Consider the following 20,593-nt stretch of genomic DNA (forward strand, 5'->3'; position numbering starts at 1 on the left):
TCTGTTTTTTGCTGGATTTCCTCTTTTCTGTTTTGGAGCAATGAGCACACATAGGGGGAGCTTTTCAAAGGCACAAAAGGCAGTTAGTTGCCCGGTTCCTATTGAAAGCCCCCAGAAGTGGGGCACCCAAGGGACATTTGCGCCTTTGAAGATCAGCTCTACAATTGTTGTGGGGCTGGGTTGGCTTTCGCTATTCATCTCGAAATGTTCGGAACTTCCGTTTTAATAGTTGCAGTTGCATCTCTAGGCCTCTTGTGTCTGGCCAAGTTTTGATGGCAGCTTCTCTGTCTGTATGCTGTATATTTTAAATCCCTTTCAGATTCTAAGACTACTTGAGCTGCAGACCCCCAAAGCTTTTTCTTCATTTATTCCAAACCCTTATTTTTTTTTTCAAATCTGCAGTTTATTATAATAGGAGTTCTTATACGTGCCCCATGCATAACTAGCCCCATAATATCTTCTGGTATTGATGAGAGGAACGTATGGGCTCAGGAGACAGGAAAATTAGGTGAGTGTTGTGACGTTGCACCCTATAATGCTTTATAGAAATATGATTGAGTGTAAATATGACATAACTGGAATATGTTTTACGCTAGATATGCCATGTAACATATCTTTGCAAAGGTTAGGATTAATATATTCAGTAGCTCTTATTTGTATGCATGTATCATTTTTATATCTGAAGTTATGAGTGTTGGCTCTATGCTTGTATTTAAAGTGTTTCCTGTAGGAAGCACGTAAGGCAGATTTGGTCAACATAGTGTGATGGGGTTATTCAAGTAATTGGGAATACTTAACTAACAGTGGACTTTGGGAAACACCAATCCATATCTGAGCTATCCTGAGAACAGTTCAAACTAACATGTAAACAATGGTGTCGGCCTGCAAAAAGTTGAATCCTTTATAGACATGTGACTTGCCCAGGTGGCTAGAGACTCCATCTTGTGGCTGTGATATTGCACAAGAGAGAGAATATAAAAGGCCCTGGAAACCCCTCCATTTGGTCTTCAGCTGGCTCAAAAGATAACCTCTCTACCCCAAAGAGGTGCCTGAAAGAAACTGGAACAAAGGACAGTAACTATGGGGGTTGGAGTGATTGCTGGACCCAGAGTAGGAAGGAACCCAGTCTGTCAAAGAAGCTTATTGGAACATCTCTGAGGGTGAGAGTTACCTGCATTTAGTCTCCTACTATATTAGGCTTAGACTTGCGTGTTTTTGTTTTATTTTGCTTGGTAACTTACTTTGTTCTGTCTGTTACTTGGAACCACTTAAATCCTACTTTTTATATTTAATAAAATCACTTTTTGCTTATTAATTGACCCAGAGCAAGCAAGTAATTTCTGACCGAGCAAACAGCTGTGCATATCTCTCTATCAGTGTTATAGAGGGCGAACAATTTATGAGTTTACCCTGTATAAGCTTTATACAGAGTAAAACGGATTTATTTGAGGTTTGGACCCCATTGGGAACTGGGTATCTGGATGCTGGAGACAGGACCATTTCTTAAGCAGTTTTCGGTTAAGCCTGCAGCTTTTGGGGGACGTGGTTCAGAACTGGATCTGTGTTTGCAGCAGGTGAGCATGTCTGGCTCAGCAAGACAGGGTGCTAAAGTCCCAAGCTGCCAGAGAAAATGGGCTCGGAGGTAGTCTCAGCACATCAGGTGGCAGTCCCAAGGGGGTTTCTGTGACCCAACCCGTCACAAGTGTGAACTAGCGAAAGAGTGGGCTAACAGAAAGACCACTGGACTGAGACTTGGGAGACCTGGATTCTATTTTTGGCTCTGCCACTGCTCTTCTGGGTGACCACGGGCATGTCACTTCACCTCTGTGCCTCAGTTTCCCCATCTGCAAAGTGGGGATAATACCTCTTGTAAAATGTTTTTGAGCTCTACTGATGGAAAGCACTGTATTCGTGCTAGCTAGGTGGTATCATTATTATTAGACCTATTCCTGGCTCTGTGACTTGAGGCAAGTCACTTTTCTGAGTTTCTCCATCTGTGAAATGGGAAGGGATAATACTTTCCTATCCCACAGCCGTGTTTCAGGGATGAAATCATTGGTGGTAGGTGTTTTGAGATCCTCAGATTGTAGTTGCTAAGGAAGCATGAATTACTATCTATTGGAAATGTTCTTTGATGTATCTTTTGCCATAGGGAAAGCATTGGACCTTTTCCATTAGTACATCACATGTATATCCAGGAATATGTGGGAATGGCTCGTTTTTCTCCTTCTCAGGTTTACATCCAGCTTTTCAAACTATGCAGATTTAGTATACGCAAGACATTTAATGTATATTCAATCCATGCATTTTACAAGTCGAAGAAACTGAACAAAATAATCTTAGCAGAGGAAGAGCCTAGAACCTACTTGCATTGAAGAAAACAGTGGTTTTGTCCAGTGCTTAGCTTTTACTGCCTCAGAGACAACTGTTCTTGCCATTGTCCCATGAGGCCAGTACATTTCATATGACGAGTTATATTGCAGGGGACCTAAGCTGTTTCTGATTTCCATCTCCAGTAAAGACAAACGTGCATTATCTCCAAAATGTATTTAAGTACTTTTGTTATATGTGGCTTTTGAGTGTTATTTTATGGCATCGTCCATTAACTTCTGAATTTGCAGTAGCCTTAGGGATTTGAACCTGGCTACTGTGCAGCAGAATAACTACCTGTATTGTTGACTAACCTCTGGTACGGAATTCAGAAGCTGAGATATGATAGGTTTCAGAGTAGCAGCTGTGTTAGTCTGTATTCGCAAAAAGAAAAGGAGTACTTGTGGCACCTTAGAGACTAACAAATTTATTTGAGCATAAGCTTTCGTGAGCTACAGCTCACTTCATTCTAAGGTGCCACAAGTACTCCTTTTCTTTTTGAGATATGATAGTTCATCTTAATTTACTTTACCTGTTCCTTTGAAATTTGTTTGAATGCATTTTGGGCAAATGCAACTGATTCTTCAAATACAGTTGTAGACTTCCTTGGGGAAGTCCTTCCCTCCTCATGCTTTCATCCCCAGGCTATTTAACAGCCCTGTTCTGAGGTTTAGCACTCCAGAAAGGAAATAGTGACTGAGGTTATAAAACAAAAGAAACATACTACTCTGCAACAAAAGAGCCTCCATGACAAGCTCTTTAAAAGGCCACACTTAACTAACAGACTTCCTCAGTCCTTGCCAAATCCCAGCACCCCACCAACAGCAAAAATAGAACAGATTTAATTCTCCAACCATTGTTTGAAGAAGTGACTCTGGTATTGAGAATGCTTTCAGATCTTCCATTTCATTGCTCTCCTTTTGATAGGAAGACAAAGGCAGATGGACACTCAACTCACACTGACTTTCAGTGAGCTGGATGCATAGTTCCATAAACCCCTTTTTAAAAATCCCAATCTGAGAGACTGAACCACTTTCATACCCCTCTGCAGTGTGGAGCGAGTCCTGAAGGTGACCTGGAGGCTAATGCAGGGAAACCAGAGCGAGGTTCTAGCTCAAACTCTTGACATTGAGAGATCTGAAGCTGGATTAGAAAAGTCAAACGGCACAATATGGCAGGAACTGCAAGAGCAATAAAATGCTATTAAAGCTCCTTCCTTTTCCTCTGAGAACAGAGTGCTAATATCCTTACTCAGGGTAAAATCACCCTTGAGTTCGTGGACCAAGACTATGCCTCATCTATAAACATATTGCTCCAACTTTCCAGGCAGTTGGCCTGAATGTGGGGTGAGGATGAGAAAGTGTTGCAGAGTAAATGGCGCTACGGAGAGAGCCCACCTATCTCCTGGGACAGCATCACACACAGGGCTAATCCTGCCCACCACAGACTTTCTCAAATGTCCCAATGACCTTTCCGCTGTTGGGTTTGTCTGTATCATTGGTGAACTGCTGCTCATTCTTTCCGTGCAAATAGCTTTCGCCGAAGCACTGGTATTGGAATATAGAGTTCATAACACCTGGTACTGTTAGGCCTGTGTGATTTCTAATGGCTTTACTTTCCTCTAGTGTCCAGAACCAGGTGGATGAAGTCATTGACGTCATGCAGGAGAACATCACCAAGGTGATTGAAAGGGGAGAGAGACTGGATGACTTACAGGATAAATCAGGTGGGAATACTTAATATTCTAGAACTCTCTTCCTGCCTTCCCTCCCTCACGTTGAGTCCTGGGGAACAGCATTCTCTTCTAGGCAGCTTTAAAACACCACTGTGAATAACCTTAGTGCAGGGATTGAAAGTCCTCTTCTTTCCCCTGGTGATTGTGGCTATTTTGCTGTACACCACATCCCTCTCTGCCAGGCAGTGGTGTTAGATTGATTCCATTTCATGACAGTAGATTCTAGAAATCAGAGAGAGACGATGACTGCTAAAGCACATTTCCTCATGGGCCCAGGGCAGGATTGTTTCCTACAATATCCTAATCTAATAGACTCATAGACTTTAAGGTCAGAAGGCACAATGCAGGCCACAGAATCTCACCCACCCACTCCTGTAACAAACCCCTAACCTATGTCTGAGCTATTGAAGTCCTCAACTCGTGGTTTAAAGATTCAGGGAGCAGAGAATCCTCCAGCAAGTGACCCGTGCCCCATGCTGCAGAGGAAGGCGAAAAACCCCCAGGGTCTCTGCCAGTCTGCCCTGGAGGAAAATTCCTTCCCGACCCCAAATATGGCGATCAGCTAAACCCCGAGCATGTGGGCAAGACTCACCAGCCAGACACCCAGGAAAGAATTCTCTGTAGTAACTCAGATCCCACCCTATCTCGTGTCCCATCACAGGCCATTGGGCATATTTACCACTAATCTGGACAAATCTGCTCTATTTGAAGTGTCTCCATGGATACACCACTCCCACTGGGAGACTGTTTCCAGCCTGAGACTGCCGATCTTACTGTCTGTTGGGAAGCCAAGCCTCCCCTTTTCCTCTTTCATCCCTGTACTTCCTTGAGCCACCCTAAACATTTCCTTTCCCTTGGTGCTTATAACTTCTCACGTATAATTTTCCTCCCCTGGCTTCATCTCTTAACAGCCCAGGAATAGTTCTCTAAATATTCCTCCTTCATTGCTCCTTCCATCCCCTTATGTGGGATAGTTGCACTTCATGTTCCCTCCACTTGTTACTCCTGAGAGCATTCTGTGCCAAAAAAATAAAAAATTCTGTGCACAGTGTTTTAAAATTCTGCACATTTTATTTGTAAAATAAATATGGAGGCTCCAGCGTGGCATTGTGGAGCACAGGTCATTGGCTGCACAGAGGAGGAACATCACTCTGCTGCAGCTCCCCCCGGGACATGACTCAGCAGTGAAGCTCCACCCAACCTTGACACTGCAAGGACTGGGCCTGCCCCAGAAATACCTCAGGGCCCATTCTCATCTGTACCAGGTGTGGGCAGGCAGGCTCAGAAAGGCAGGATCCAAGGGTGGAGGGGCTTTTAGTGTGAGGGGATCCAGGTGTAGGGTGACAGTTCTCTGTGGGCCAATCTGGGTGCGGGCAGCTCAATGGGGGATCTGGGTATGTGTGGGGGCATCTGGAGGCAGAAGGATTTGTTGGGGGGTTCTGGGTACAATGGTAATGGGATTCTGCAGGGGGGTCCAGGTGAAGGTGGTTGGGGCTCAACAGGGGTGTATGTCTGTGTGTGTGTGTGTGTGGGATAGAGCTCGGCAGGAGGGTCTGGGTGTGGGGAGTTCTGTGGGGGGGGGTCCAGATGCTGAGGGAGTGGGGCTCAATGGGGTGGGGATCCAGGTGTAGCTGGTTGGGGCTCTGTGGGGTGGGGGTGTGGGTGACTCATTGGGGTGGTCCAGGTGCAGGGGGGCTCAGCAGGTGGGGTTCTGGGGCGCTGAGGCTTGGCGGGAGGGTCTTGGTATGAGGGGGTCCGGATGCATGGGGGTTGGGTGGATGGGGGAGCAGTTCCCCGTATAGTGATCCCTCTCCCTGTAGCTGAGGAGCGATGGGCGCAGGAAGCAGAGTGGAAGGGAGGGAGTTTGCAGGGCTTCCTGCAGCCTGGGGAGAAATCTGGGGGTGGGTCTGACCCGGCCCTGGATGCTGTGCAGGGGAAGAGGAAGTCCCATGCTCCCCCACACAACTGGGACTAGCAGCTGAGCCTGGCGCAGGGTAGGAGCCACCAGCAGGGCCTTCCCCAGTCCTGCCCCACAGTGATTTACCTCTCTGCCGGCTGCCGTGGGCACCCAAAACCCTGGGAGGGTCGCATGACCGCTCTTGTGGCTTCCCTTTGCTTCCCTGTGAGAGAGTCATTTTTCTGCTTGGAAACAAAGAAACCTGGGGGGTGGGGACGTGAATTCTGCACACGTGCAGTGGCGCAGAATTCCCCCAGGAGTAAAGACTTGGCAGCCTGCTAGTATTCAGCCTGTGTGCCATGATCCGTATGTGATCTCAGCAGAGCCCTATATAAAAACACTGTTATCGACTTGGGTCATGACTTGGGGCCAGATTTACTAAGGTATTTAGGTGCCTAAAGATGCAGCTAGGTGCTTAAATACCTTTGTAAATCTGCCCTTGGTGCCTCTGCATTGACTTTCATGGCCCTTAAATTGGAACTGTAAGTTCTTGTTTACCAGCTCTCGCCCCTACCCTTTCTCTGGGAAGACAGGAGTGTTGGAAGAGAACCTCCCTCCCCGGAATAGCTGCATTTCAGATTAGTATCCCCCCCAATGTATTGGCTTTGCATTTTGCCAGCTTAAACTTCATTTTATTTGCTGTCCAGATGTTTAACCTCTGTAGGTCCCTTTGTATAGTTTTTTCTGACCTCGCTGATGTTTGCAGCACCTCCCCAGTTAGTATCATTTCCAGATAGGGGTAAGTCTCCGTCCTGTCATGGCTGTTCTCTTCACATACCTTCTAGATTTGTGTACCCGTCATCTGTTGCTGCTCTGAGCTGGTCACTTGTGGCAACACTTTGGGTTTTGTTTTTTTTTTTTGGTCCTACTGGATATTTCAACTTAAATGTAATTCTCCCTCTTTCAGCCTTTTGTGTTTTTAATCTGAAGGGTCCACTTATAAAAGACTTGACTTTATATGTTATAATGTATTTGGGACCCTTACAAGTTACTGTGGAACCTCACTAATTCTTGTTCTGCTATTCTGCAGAGCTAACAATTCTCATTAAATGCTTGGCAATTTCACCTTGTGTTTCAGGAGAAATGTGTAAATGCAGAACACTACAATCAAGTCTTATGCTGATTTCCATTAGTTTTACAGTTTCTAGTATACTTATGGTGTTGCCACAGTTATGCAAACTAACAGACCATTTTGTCTTGCTGTAGCCTTGATTTTTTTCTTGTCTGTTCACTTACAATTTGTCAGATACATTCCCCATTTATAATAGTTCTCCTAGTCATTGTGTTGGCAAAGTTCTACTGTGTTGCTAGTGAAATTCAGCATGTTGATGAAACGCAGCATGCTGAATTTCAATATAATTATGCAGAAGCACTTGGCAATTGTGTATATTCCCTGGTTGCCTAGTTTATAGTTTAAAAATAAGTGAATTTGCAGAACCAGGGGCCTTTTTTCTGATGTGCTTGTGCTTCTGGACGTGCCCGTGCTGCTGTGCCTTTAATTCTTTTCTCTCTCCATGTGATACAGAAAGTTTATCAGACAATGCAACAGCGTTCAGCAACCGATCCAAACAGCTTCGAAGACAGATGTGGTGGCGAGGGTGCAAGGTGAGTAAATGGAGAGGGGAAGGAGTGGATTTCTTAATGCATGTTCTTAAAACTTGGCCCTACTAAGAGTAACGTGGGCAGGTTGCAAGAATCTGAGATTTTTATCTAGCTTGTATGAAGATGGGGCATTTTGCAGCCACTCTTATCTTGAATCCAGAGCTGAGGCCGGCAGAGACCATGAGTACCAGCATTGCTCTGTCGACTTCAAGCAGCCTTTGCTTGGTGAAGATGGGAGTATCATGTGTTTGGGGAAGATAATCTTTGCAGGCCTCAGCTCTGTATTGAAGACCGTGCTTCTGCTATTCCTGTATTAATGTATTGTACTTACGCCTGTTGAGGCAACAGTAGCTGAATGTCTTTAGGAGAGACACAACTGGAGGATAGGAATCCCAGCCATGTTAATAACAACTCCTCTTTATTCACAGGGGTATTATGTGGTCTACAAGAGTATTTTACAAAGGGCTTTAAAATCGGAGGAAAGGTACTATGGAAGGGCAAAGTGGTAGTGCTAAGTAATAGCAATGCAAGGAGCAAACCCTTCAGCATTGTTACCACAAAACAACTGTCTGAGCTCACTGCCACTTTGCTCTGTAGTTGCCTTTCTAGATTTTCTTTGTACATCCTTAACTGAGATATCAAAATGCTGAGATTATTTTAAATTGAGGCAAACTGAAATTTTGTACAAGACATTAACTGAACAATTAAAAATTAGGGCTGTCAAGCGATTAAAAAAATTAATTGCAATTAATTAATCGTGCTGTTAAACAATAATAGAATACCATTTATTTAAATATTTTGGATGTTTTCTACATTTTCAAATATATTGATTTCAATTACAACACAATACAAAGTGTACAGTGCTCACTTTATATTTATTTTTGCTTACAAATATTTGCACTGTAAAAAACAAAAAAAATAGTATTTTTCAGTTCATCTAATACAAGTTCTGTAGTGCAATAACTTTATCATGAAAATTGAACTTACAAATGTAGAATTATGTACCAAAAAAACTGCAATAAAAAAAAACAATGTAAAACTTAAGAGCCTACAAGTCCGCTCAGTCCTACTTCAACGAATCGCTCAGACAAACAAGTTTGTTTACAATTTTCAGGAGATAATGCTGCCTGCTTCTTGTTTACAGTGTCACCTGAAAGTGAGAACAGGCGTTTGCATGGCACTGTTGCAGCCAGCATTGCAAGATATTTATGTGGCAGATGCGCTAAAGATTTATATGTCCCTTAATGCTTCATCCACCATTCCAGGGGACGTGCGTCCATGCTGATGACGGGTTCTGCTCGATAATGATCCAGAGCAGTGGGTGTTCCTCGACTGTACTGTTCTAAGGGAACAAACATTTGATAATAGAGGGCTCTTCAATGTAGCAGACAAAGGTCTAACAAGGGCAATGGCTGGAGGTTAAAACTAGGGAAATTCAGACTGGAAATAAGGTGCATATTTTTAACTGAGGGTAGTTAACCTTTGGAACAACTTACCAAGGAGAGTGGTGGATTCTCCATCACTGGCAAATTTTAAAATCTAGATTGGATGCTTTGCTAAAAGATCTGATCTGGTTCAAACATGAATTAATTCAGGGAAGCCTTATGGCCTCTGTTATGCCGGAGGTCAGACCAGATGATCACAATGGCGCTCCTTCTGGTCTTAGAATCTATAAACTATGAACAAGTGGCTTTGTGTTCATCTGCAATGCAGAAGAAATTCCAATGCAGTGCAGAGTGCTTGGACACCATTTAAAATGTGTAATTAATAATACAACCTTGGCCCATGAGTATCCACTAAACATGGTGGTTTGTCTGGGCTGGCTGCACTTCCAACTGAAAACGACAGTCATGTCTATTCTAGCAGCACATGGTGTTACATCTCCAGTTGTGCTGAGGATCTTCTAGTCCAGTTTCCATCTTTGTGTAGCACTAATGTCAATTGTGCCCACACACATGGCTGTAATTCAGTTGACCATCAATGTCACTCTATAACTCGGACCCAGTCACCATCTCTGCTCTTTGAGATGGATAGCGGTGCAGTGCCCTGTACTTTCCCTCTGCAGAAACCTTTGCTCCAAAGGTGATTCAGGATGACAGAGCAGAGAGAGAGCATTTAACTCAGGCCAGAATTTTCAACCCTTTGCAAATCAGGCCACTGTTACTTGGGAGAGAGTTACTTTAGGTACTTAGGCTTGAAAAAATTTGGCCCTGGCGTTTGAGGTATCAGGGAACATTTTTCTAGTGCTTGATAGATGTTGTATATGGTCACATCTATATACACTCTTGTGTTGATTTATTGGGTTGTTTTTTCCAAATCAGGTAAGCAGCTTACCCCAAACTCCCCTCTTTCTTTCTGCCTTCTAAACCAAGAGACACCAGAGAGCTGGTGTAGGAATTGGTGTCAGCTAAAGTGATTTGTTTGAAATACACTCCCTTCCATCTGGTCTGTGGAGTGGCATCAACAGTATTCTGGGATAGGGGAACAGATATCTTGTCCTGGATCTAAACAGGAAGGTGACTCATTTAATTTAGAACAAGCCAAACATGCGGTCTCATGTCAGGAAGGTAATTCCTGCCTGTCTTTGCACTCCTCTTGCAGATGAAGGCCCTTGTAGCTTTGGTTGCTGTCATCCTCTTGCTAGTGATCATCAGTAAGTATTGACAACCCTTTCCTGCATGGTTGGTGGGTGGTTCTTTTTACACTGAAACATTTTGTTTGCTGTAAATAATGTTAAAATAGACACTTAAAACTTCCTTGCCATCCCATGTGACCTGATCAGTAGTACTTGAGCAGAAATTGCCAGTGACCCCAAGTCTTGCTCTTAGGGATGTTCAGTCACATGCAGCCAGTATTAACCAGAGACTCCCTTTGCCTGTGCTGAACCCCTGCCATGCTGGGATTACAGGCAAGTGTGTGGGAAATCTCTCGTTTAAGCAAAGACCTTCTAATAACCATTACCAAGGCAGGAGATGGAGTTGCACTTTCTCAACAAAAGAGATACCCTATTCCTGGAAACTCAGTGTGTAGCACCGTGATCAGCTTGCATAGTCTGATGAAGGGAGATGGACTGAAGACCCAAAGGGTCTGGGGTACCTTCTCTCAGAAAATGTTTGAAAATACCTGTAATCTATGGCAGTTTTTCTATTCCGAGACAAAGCTCCCTTCAAAAGGGGCTTGTATAATAATCTCTGGCATGCAGTGTGGGCCAGTGGCTTGAGTATAGGACTGGGTCTCAGAGCTGGGTTCTATTCCAAGCCCTGCCACCGACCTTACTGTGTGATCTTGGGCAAGTCACTTCCCTCTCCATGCCTTTGTTTCCCCTCCCACTCTTAGCCTGTCATGTCTATTTAGAGTGCAAATTCCCTGTCCTGTATGTTTTCTATAGCACCTAGTGCAATGGGAGCTCTAGGCACTACAGTGACATAAACAATAACCAGAGAGAGCGCTCCTCTGAGGCAGAGAAGTCATTCCACCCTTCCTCTGAGATGAATGGCTGAGTTTTAACAAGGGGCCCCCAGGAGGCTGCACAACAGCAAGGCCCTTCCTGTGCTGCTGACCTTGGGAGAAAATTCTCCCATCCATGCAGGAGCAGTGGTACAGGTGTAGCTTTATGCAAGGCCCCGCCTTGGCAGTAAGCAAAAACCTGATATCCTTAGGGACTATCTCATCCTGCTGAAATGTACAGTCAGGAAGTGAAAGTTAGAGCCAACAGCTGGAATGCTAGCGACTGGAGTGACGTTGACGGACAATCCCATCAGGTTTGGTTTGGGGAGTTGGAAATGGATGAAAAAGGCAGGGGGTCTTGTCCCTGTAGCATTTGCGCAGGATGCAAACTGAATCCATTTGAACAAGGAAATAAATTTTCACTTGCGGTCCCATGGTTGACTAAGGAAATCTGGTTCTTCTGCAAGTAGTGTCCGTATGGGTACTACACCTTAGGTGCACGTACACCTCCCTAATCCTGGATCGGAAGTTTTCCGTTAAGTGTCCATTTGGCCCGCACATACACTCCATACAATTTTGTGCTGCATGCTGAGGGTATATAGGGCTGTGTGGGAGCACCACTCTGACTTCCTTCTCTCCTGCCTTGGCCTGAGACAGAGCACTAGCATGTCCACCTCATGCACATCTCGGTGTGTTTTGAAGTTATTTAGTTAATGTCGTGTTTCTAATTAGGGTTATTTGTTGTTAATACAGAATTAGTTAAATAGCTGTGAGAGGTTTCAGTTTTTCCTCTCCCATTTTTTCTGGGGAACTTATTTGGCCTGTCAGGACCACACAATTAAGGAACTATCCAGGGGGCATGCCTGGCTCACCAGGTTTCAAATGCTGCGTCTCTTGTCAGTAGGCTATCCCAATCAGTGACAGCCTCTCTAAATGTATCTGTTGCTTGTGAGAATCCCATATCTCCCAGAGGTGTAACTATCGCCTGGCTCCTAAATCTAGAGCTCAGAAGAATGGGGAACCGAACTGAAGCTGCTGCAGGTGGAGCGCTCCCTTTGACTCGCTTCCAAGTCAGGTCTGGAGATATCCACCCCGTACATCTGTCTCCAGGCAGATCCAGTGCCCCTTCGACTTCAGCTAAGGTCTCGCCTAAGAGGGGGAAGATCTCAGGGGACTCAGGGAAGGCTCTGAAGAGGAGGCGCTTGGTCTCCCACCATGCAGCCAACTCCCAAGAAGTCCTGATCTTGTGCTAGGTCTACAGCGTCAGAGGTCTTGACTCTCGACTCATACCGGAGAGGTGAAAGATTCCTCCTCTGGTACCAGTGGAGCAGGGACATCCCAGAGCACTTCAGAGAAACACGGCACTGGCAGGGCCCCAGTATCAGCTACCTCCAGATCAGCACTGTCTATTTCAAACTTACCAGCGGTGCCTTCCCATTTGGCGCTGTTGGTACTGAGAAAATCAAAGTACACATCTTCAGCCCCGGTGCCTGTGCACTGCAAACCTACAGTACCGCCCAAGCCAACTGCTGCATCAGCACTGACCAACTCGGTACCGCAGGTGTTTCATTACTTCAGCGACATATCAGTGTTAAACGAACCAGTGTCCCTGCTCTTTATGGGTTCCAAAAGACTCTCAGTAGCAAGATGCCAGTCTCTGGATGACCAGTGCTCCCTGGTACCACAGGATTCTCTACCCTTTTCTACTGGGCCCACTGGAGGACATTGCAGAGGATGAAGGAGACAGTCAGTCTTCTCCTTATCAGTGCGGGAGTCCCTTCTGCCTCATTACTGGAACCCGTACTTTGACAAAGCTCCTTGCCCATGCCTGGGATGGTGGGATCAGTCCTGGGTACCAACCCTTCTCCCATATGGGCCTCCCCACTGGCCGCTTATCAGCAGCAACTTTCCAGACTTCTGGCTCCGCCACACCAGGAAACTAGAGTACCACATCCTCTTCCACCAAACCCCCAACACAAGGTGGCCTTTGAGGACAGGAAGCTAGGGCGTTCAAAAAGACTACCACTCAGGCCCCTATTTTTTTCGTCTTCGCCTCCAGTTGAGGCAGACATGCCTCCACCATCGATGGCGATGCTCTTAGTCAATTCCAGGACCTTGTGAAGAGGGTGGTGGATACCCTCTAGATACCTTTCGAGGAAGTTACACTCACATCACAAGCTCCTGGATGTTCTGCAGTCGGCGACACTCACTTGGGTTGCACTACCCATTAATGAAGCACTCCTGGCTCCAGCAAAGACTGTGTGGCAAACTCCTGCCACCATACTGCCAACTTGTAATGGGGTGGATAAAAAAATAAAATGTTCCCCAAAGGACTGGGAATTTTTGTTTTCCAACCCCCACTGGTGGAGGATGCTTGTAAACGAGCATGTCTCCTAGATGGCTCATTGGATTAGAATTCACCTGCTCAACGGGAATACAAGAATTATGAATTATAAGAACATAAAAATGGCCATACTGGATCAGACCAATGTTCTGTCTAGCTCAGTATCCTGTCTTCTGACACTGACTGGTGCCACGTGCTTCAGAGGGAATGCACAGAACAGGGTAATTTATTGATTGATCCATCTCCTGTTGTCCAGTCCCAGCTTCTGGCAGTTGGAGGTTTAGGGACACCCAGAGCATGGGGTTGCGTCCCTGACCATCTTGGCTAATAACCACTGATGGACCTATCCTCCAGGAACTTACCTAAATCTTTTTTGAATCCAGTTATACTTTTGGCCTCCACAACATCCCCTGGCAATGAATTCCAGAGCATTGTGTGAAGAAATACTTCCTTTTGTTAGAGTTAAACCTTCTACCTATTAATTTCATTGGGTTATATGGAGGGGGTAAATAACACTTCCTTATTCATTTTCTGCACACCATTCATGACTTTGTAGACTTCTATTATATCCCCTTAGTTGTCTCTTTTCTAAAATGAACAGTCCCAGTCTTTTTAATTGCTCCTTGTACGGAAGCTGTTTCACACCACAAATCATTTTTGTTGCCCTTCTCTGTACTTTTTCCAATTCTAATGTATCTTTTTGTTGTTGTTGTTGAGATGGGGCAACCAGACCTGTATGTGGTATTCAAGGTGTGGGCATACCATGGATTTATATTGTGGCATTATGATATTTGCTGTCTTATTATCTATCCCTTTCCCAATGGTTCCTAACATTCTATTAGCTTTTTTGGTTGTACTGTAGAAGTCTACTGTTTTTACTTCTAAACAGTAGAAGGGCGTCAACTCGAATTACTTACCTTCAGAAATGGAAGAGGTTTCAGCCACTGGTGTCACCATCACTCCCTTGTGCCTGAATCTTCTCTACTGTCGGCCATCTTTGATTATCTGATGGATTTTAAAAAAATTGGGTTTATCATTTATTCCAAAGGTTCATCTCACTGTGATATCAGCTTTTCATTCCCCACCAGAGGGGTTTCTACTTTTGTGCACCCTGTGTCCTTCAGATTTATTAAAGGTCTGGGGAATCTTTATCCCCAGGTTAAGGATCCTACTCTAACTTGGGATCTCAATCTGGTACTCTGATACCTTAAGGGACCTCCATTTGAACCTATGGCAACCTGCTCCTTGCTTCACTTATCTATGAAGATGGCCTTTCTAGTAGCTATCGCATCAGCCCGTAGGGTTGGAGAAACTGGAATCTTGATGGCAGACCCCGCATTTACAATATTTTTCAAAGACAAGGTCTCGCTATGACCACACCCAAAGTTCTTACCTAAGGTGGTGTTGGATTTCCATCTTAACCAGTCTATTCATCAGCTGGTACTTTTTCCTAACCCACATAAATCTCAGCAGGGGACTTCCCTTCATACAGTAGATGTACAATGAGCATTGGCCTCCTATCTGGATTGGACCAAGCAACTTTGGAAATCACCTATACTTGTCTTCATTGCAGAAAGATCAAAGGGGTCCATGATCTCTTCACAGAGACTTTTGAGATGATCTCTGGGTGTATTACCACTTGCTATGATGCGGCTGGTGTTTTGCCACCCCAAAGGATAATACTACCATATCACAAACAAGTTCCACAGCATTACTCAGAAACATTCCTGTGTCTGAGATCTGCAGAGCTGCTAAGTGGACCTCAGTGCATGCCTCTTCTAAACACTATGCCTTGGTTCATGCCATCGGATCTGATGCAGTGCTTGGTTCTGCTGTACCGTCCTCAGTCTTGCACTGGATTCTGAAGCCCCTGCTCCTGGTGAGGATATTGCTCGGGAGTCACCTAATGGAGCGTGCATTGGGACGCCACTTGAAAAAGATAAAAAGGTTACTCACCTTGTGCAATAACTCTGGTTCTTGGAGATGTTTCCCTACTGGTGCTCCATTCCCGCCCTCCTTCCCCTCCGTTTTTGTTGGATGTTTGGATACAGAAGGAACTGAGGGTGGTTCACCCATACAGCCCTATGCCGGAGTGCGGCACGAGCTTGTATAGAACGCATGTGTGGACTGAACGGACATTGCTAATAGAAAATCTCTGATCAAGGGCTTGCGAGGCGCATGTGCACCAGAAGTGGAGCACCCATAGGTGGACACATCTGGAAGAACCACAGTTACTGCACAAGCCGAGTAACCTTTTCTTTTTCTCATCTGCAGCTCTGACACTGATCGATGTTAGGTTTGCATATGTATGGTTTTAAAGACTTGTTTTGTTTTTTCCCTCTCTTACAGTACCTATCATCCTGAAATACCACACTTGACTTGATGGCTGGATATGTCCGTGGAAGCGGCTCTGGGATGATAAGAACTGCTGTGTAATTTAAATGAAACATATGTATATAGCTGAGGTGATCTTTTTCAAGATGGCAAAAGAGGCAAGTAGCCAGTTCTAACTAGGGCATTCTGAGAACTGCCAAATGACCCTTTTTCACATACACTGATTTATAACAAGGTTGAATGCCCAAACCCTATTTTTTTGCTATATTCCAGGAATCCCAGTTTGGAACTAGCTACTTGCTAATACATTTTATTTGTATATATAGTTAAGTAGTAATGAGGTTATTTATAATTTAAACACCGTTTCCTACCGGCAGCTGCCGAAGGTAGGAGCTCAGTTGTTTCATGCAAGTGAAGGAGGAAGAAAGTAGCATTATGTTAAATGGAATCTAACCATTCTGTGAATAATTGCAAGAATGTCACTTTCTCATGGTTTTTTTAAAAAAACAATTAGGTTCTGCAAACCAAGAGACTTTCTGTACTGTCATGGAGATGTGCAAGCTAAGTGTTTTCAGTATCGCTGCTTACAGCTGTGACTAAAGACATTCCACTAAACCTATTTTTGACTGTAAGTGTGGAACTCCTGGTCAATCTTTTGTGGCTTTCTGAGGGGGGGAAATGCATCTTGTGATTTGCAGAATGCCAGAGCGTGACAGGTGGCAGGAGAAGATTTGAAAAACATGCTGGTTTACCTGTCTATAGTGGGGGGTCTAAGTAGTGAAAGTGGTCATAGGTTATCAGGAATCCACAGGAGATCAGCTTTCTGCTGTCTTATTACACCAAAGTTAGATCGATGATTTTTAAATATGATCAGTTTGATGCCCTGGTGACTGAAGAACTGCATTAGAAGTGTGCCTGCATTTGTGTTACTTTTTAACTTGATTGACGGAACATGTCCTCCTCTTGAGCACATAGGTGTGGGAACTAGAGATGCGGGGGCAGGGGGTGCTGCAGCACCCCCAGGTTTTACGCAGGGCTCCGCTTCCAGCCCTGCACCTAGGGCTCCACAACCACACCCAGCCTTGGCCCCCTTACCACTGTCCACATCCCCTCCTCCTGGAGCCATGGCCCAGCTCTAGGGAGCAGCGGGGGGCGTGGACAGATGTCATCCCCACTCTAAAAGTTCCAGCACCACTTCCTGGAAACATGCAAAGTCTCTTTAACTGCTGAATAGGCGACTATCCGTGATTCTCAGAGCTAATGTGCATATTTACCTTCCCACTATTTCATCTGTACAGGGATGCAAAAGTCAGAGCCACCCTTCCTCTCTCTAAAAATCTTAAACATATAATGCGTAATGGCAAAGAGGAGTGTGTACATAGAAAGCTGAATGTAGGAGGGGCTCAGAGGAAACATGCTAGTTCTCCAGTGCTACTGTTGAGAAAGGGCTGCTGTAAGATGGACAGAGATGTAAATTTGAAAAGGGTAGATTAAAGTCAGCTGCAAAGTGAGGCAATAAGGGCTGCAGTAGCAGGTGCTAGGACCTGCAGAGCTCAGCCCATATATAAGAGCTGTGTGTTTCCCTCACTATTGTTCTTCCACTCCCCTACTGCTGTCAAAGCTATAGATGTGTGTTCTAGCTACCCATTGGTAATCACATCAGTTAGACTATCCTATCAACTCTCAGAGAACCAGTCCAGCAGGAAAAGGACTCTGGCTTTAGCTGAAAGAGCCAGCTATTGGTCCAGTGGCGTTTTCATAGCTGAGGACTGAAGCTGTGGAAGACCCTACTGCTTGAATTATGACCTTTTTTAAGAATACCTCTTCAGCCTGCAGTTAGCCAGGGGCAAACACCGGGCTGCTTTGCTATATGAATTCTCTAACTCCTAAGGTATGTGAGGCTGCAGACTGCAGTGAGTTTGTGACCAAACAGGTTTTCACAGACCACATGGCTGCTGCCAGGAACTGGTCCTCCAGCAAATGTACCATGGAAAGCAGAACACTACATGGTCCTTGGCAAAAGCCTGGCCCAGCAAACAATGGGCAGACAGCACTCTGTGTGAGGAAAGTAGGAATGTCAGAGGTGACCAAGCCTGATCTCTGGCTGCCCCTACTGTCGTGACAGAAAACCTGCAGTCCTGCTACAAGCTCCTGGGCCATATCTCGTCCTCCGCACAAGAGTGGTGGTAATGCCCAGAATCTTCAAGATCCCTGCTCCTGATGACCAGCTCAGACTGAAAGAAGATGAGTGAGACGAGGTCCTGACTGATGATCTGAAGCTCATGGCAGGCTACTATAGTCAATGGCACCTGTAGCTAAGCTTTTCCAAGGCAATTTCTAGCATATTTGATTTGCATAATGCAAGCACGAGCTTCGAGTTAAAGATTTTCTTAAATGGCCCACACCTGCAGGACAGCCCAGACCTGGTTTACCTCCACCCCACATTGGATACATTGTTGATGTCCCACAGCCACTTGAAGAAGACAGCAGCCAAAGTTAGTGCCACAGGTGAGTTGGAGGTGTGGTTGGGGCATTTAAAATAGAAATTCTTGCAGACTTCCTGTGAGCTCAGGACTGTGACCATCAGCTGAGGCAACAGCAAGAATGCTCTCCTCCAACCTGCGATGCCAGCTGGTGCCGGCCCCTCTGGGAAGGTAGAAAAATGATTGGCTATAAGACTTCCTACAATCCTATCCTGGTTGGCACATAAGGAGATTTCACTAGTAGATGCCACACTAGTCCTTGTTAAGCCTGGGAGAGACTGTACTGTGCCAGTACTGTAGTTTTAGTTGGAGGCACATTCATAAGCCCCTATTTTCAGGCACTTCACAGCTTTTCCTTCTACCCCTCTGAAGAGTTGCCCTTCAGGCTGACTCCTCCTGGTTATTCTGGGCTCTGAAGTCAGTGTTCTGAGAAATTGTAATCTGTTTGCTTGGCCTTTTGAGATCAAAACATGACAGTGTTTTTCATGCTTCAAGAAATTTCAGCTGCCTCTTTTTTCCTTTGGTAACCAAAGCCATCATTGCTCCTGGGTGGGACATAGTCCTCTTAAGAGTACTTTTCATCTATCTGAAGACACTCAGTTGAGAGATGAGTGCTAAGTGATGGGCCTTGTGAGAATTCTCACTCTATTCTTGATGTTTCAAAGAGCAGGGCTTGCCAGACAGATGTATCGCTACGCACTTATACAAACAGGAGTGAAAAGGATGCATCATGGAGAAACCAGAGCCAGGAGGTCAAGACTACAGGGGAAGGATTAAAAGTTTCACTTTCACAGTCTCCCACTACACCATACATCTGGTGCTAGATTACTGTGATGGGTCACATGATGGTAGTCAAACAAAATGTGCTGCCTAAAAATAACAGCATATTAATAGCAAAAATGCTGTCCACTCCTTGCACACAACTCCAGCTTCTACGAGAGAGCAGCTCACTCCCCAAAAGTGGTGAAAAATAACACGGCATGGTCACGTTACAGATCACAAAACCCATTTGCTCAGGTCATATAGAAAGAGGTGGCTTTTTTAAACTGCCAATCCTGCAAATTTAGCCTGGGATCTGAAAGTCAAGCTGTGGTTTTTCCCCTGCTTATGCATAAACAGTTACAGAGATCCTGGGAGCAGAAATCATGCTTTGAAATGGAAGGAATAAAAACCTCTTGCTTCACAGTTTGTCATTCCCACTAGAAGGGATTAAGATGAAACCTTCCTGAGTGAAGAGTATTCTACATCTGCCTTTCGCCAGATTCTTTTAGCTTCTTCTGAAGCATCTGAGATAAAACTGGATTAGATGGACCATGGGTCTGAGCAATTCCTACACTGCACCTGTGCAACTGCAGTGTGTATTCAGTGGGTTTGCATGGGTGTAATCAAGGGCAGACTTTTCCCTTGCCCCATTGGATTTTAGTTAGTTTTGCTGATGTCTAAGTAAGTATTCAGGTCCTTCTCTCAGGGCTGTATGAATGGGAGTGAAAATGAATTTGTCACTATGGGAAGCTTATGTGGTACTGAATTCAAACAGAGACCAAGTCTGAATTTTAAAAAAAATTACTTATAAAGTTCATTTGATACTCGTGAGGGAATTCTGCACCAAAAAATAAAAATTCTGCACACAATATTTTAAAATTCTGCATATTTTATTTGTCAATAAATAAATGTGGAGGCTCCAGCATGGCAGTGGAGATCACCCTCCATTCCCCCTCGCCCAGCACATGGACTCGGCGGTGACGCTGCACCCGACCCTGACCTAGCACAAGGGCCAGGCCTGCCCCAGAAACATCCCTGGGCCCTGCCCCTCTGCACCAGGTACACTGTGATAGCGAGCAAGAGGGATAGAGTCTTGCATTCATGCCCAGCCCTGGCCCCCAATCCAGGTGTGGGGCAGGCAGGCTCAGCCTGGCAGGATCCAAGTGTGGAGGGGCTTAGTGTGGGGAGATCCAGATGTGGGGTGAGAGGGTTCTGTGTGGGGCAATCTGGGTGCGGGTGGCTCAGTGGGGGGTCTGGGTGTGGAGGGGCTCTGGATGCACAGGGGCTCATTGGGTGGGGTCCGTGTGCAGGTGGTTGGGGCTTGGCAGCGGGGTGTGGGGGGCTCGGCAGGGGGTCCCAATGCTGGGGGGGTGGGGCTTTGTGGGGTGGGGGCCTGGGTGCAGGTGGTGGAGGGCAGGGGGCTCATCAGGGAGGTCCAGGTATGTGGGGGTGGAACTTGTCAGGGTTTGAGTGTGGGGGGGCTCAATGGGAATGGTCTGGATGCAGGGGGAGAGGGGCTCAGTGGGGGGTGATCTGGGTGCAGATATGGGGGTCCGGAT

At 45.5% G+C, this 20,593-nt stretch overlaps 1 protein-coding gene across 6 annotated transcripts in view; it reads left to right on the top strand.

The window, feature by feature from the left end:
- The window catches only part of LOC102936658 (vesicle-associated membrane protein 4), a 74,404-nt gene that overhangs the window by 14,936 nt on the left and 38,875 nt on the right, over nt 1–20,593 (top strand). For 4 of the 6 annotated variants that reach the window (XM_043552981.1, XM_037906255.2, XM_037906257.2 and 1 more), the window contains exons 5-7: nt 3,996–4,096; nt 7,588–7,667; nt 10,266–10,317. In XM_043552981.1, coding sequence (XP_043408916.1) covers nt 3,996–4,096; nt 7,588–7,667; nt 10,266–10,317 — 233 coding nt within the window. Of the gene's footprint in view, nt 1–3,995; nt 4,097–7,587; nt 7,668–10,265; nt 10,318–15,804; nt 16,422–20,593 lie in introns of those variants that run through there. The other 2 variants (XM_037906258.2, XM_043552983.1) reach the window with 1 other exon arrangement.

The sequence above is a fragment of the Chelonia mydas genome, chromosome 8, assembly GCF_015237465.2.
Source record: "Chelonia mydas isolate rCheMyd1 chromosome 8, rCheMyd1.pri.v2, whole genome shotgun sequence".
NCBI classification, from domain to species: Eukaryota; Metazoa; Chordata; order Testudines; family Cheloniidae; genus Chelonia; species Chelonia mydas.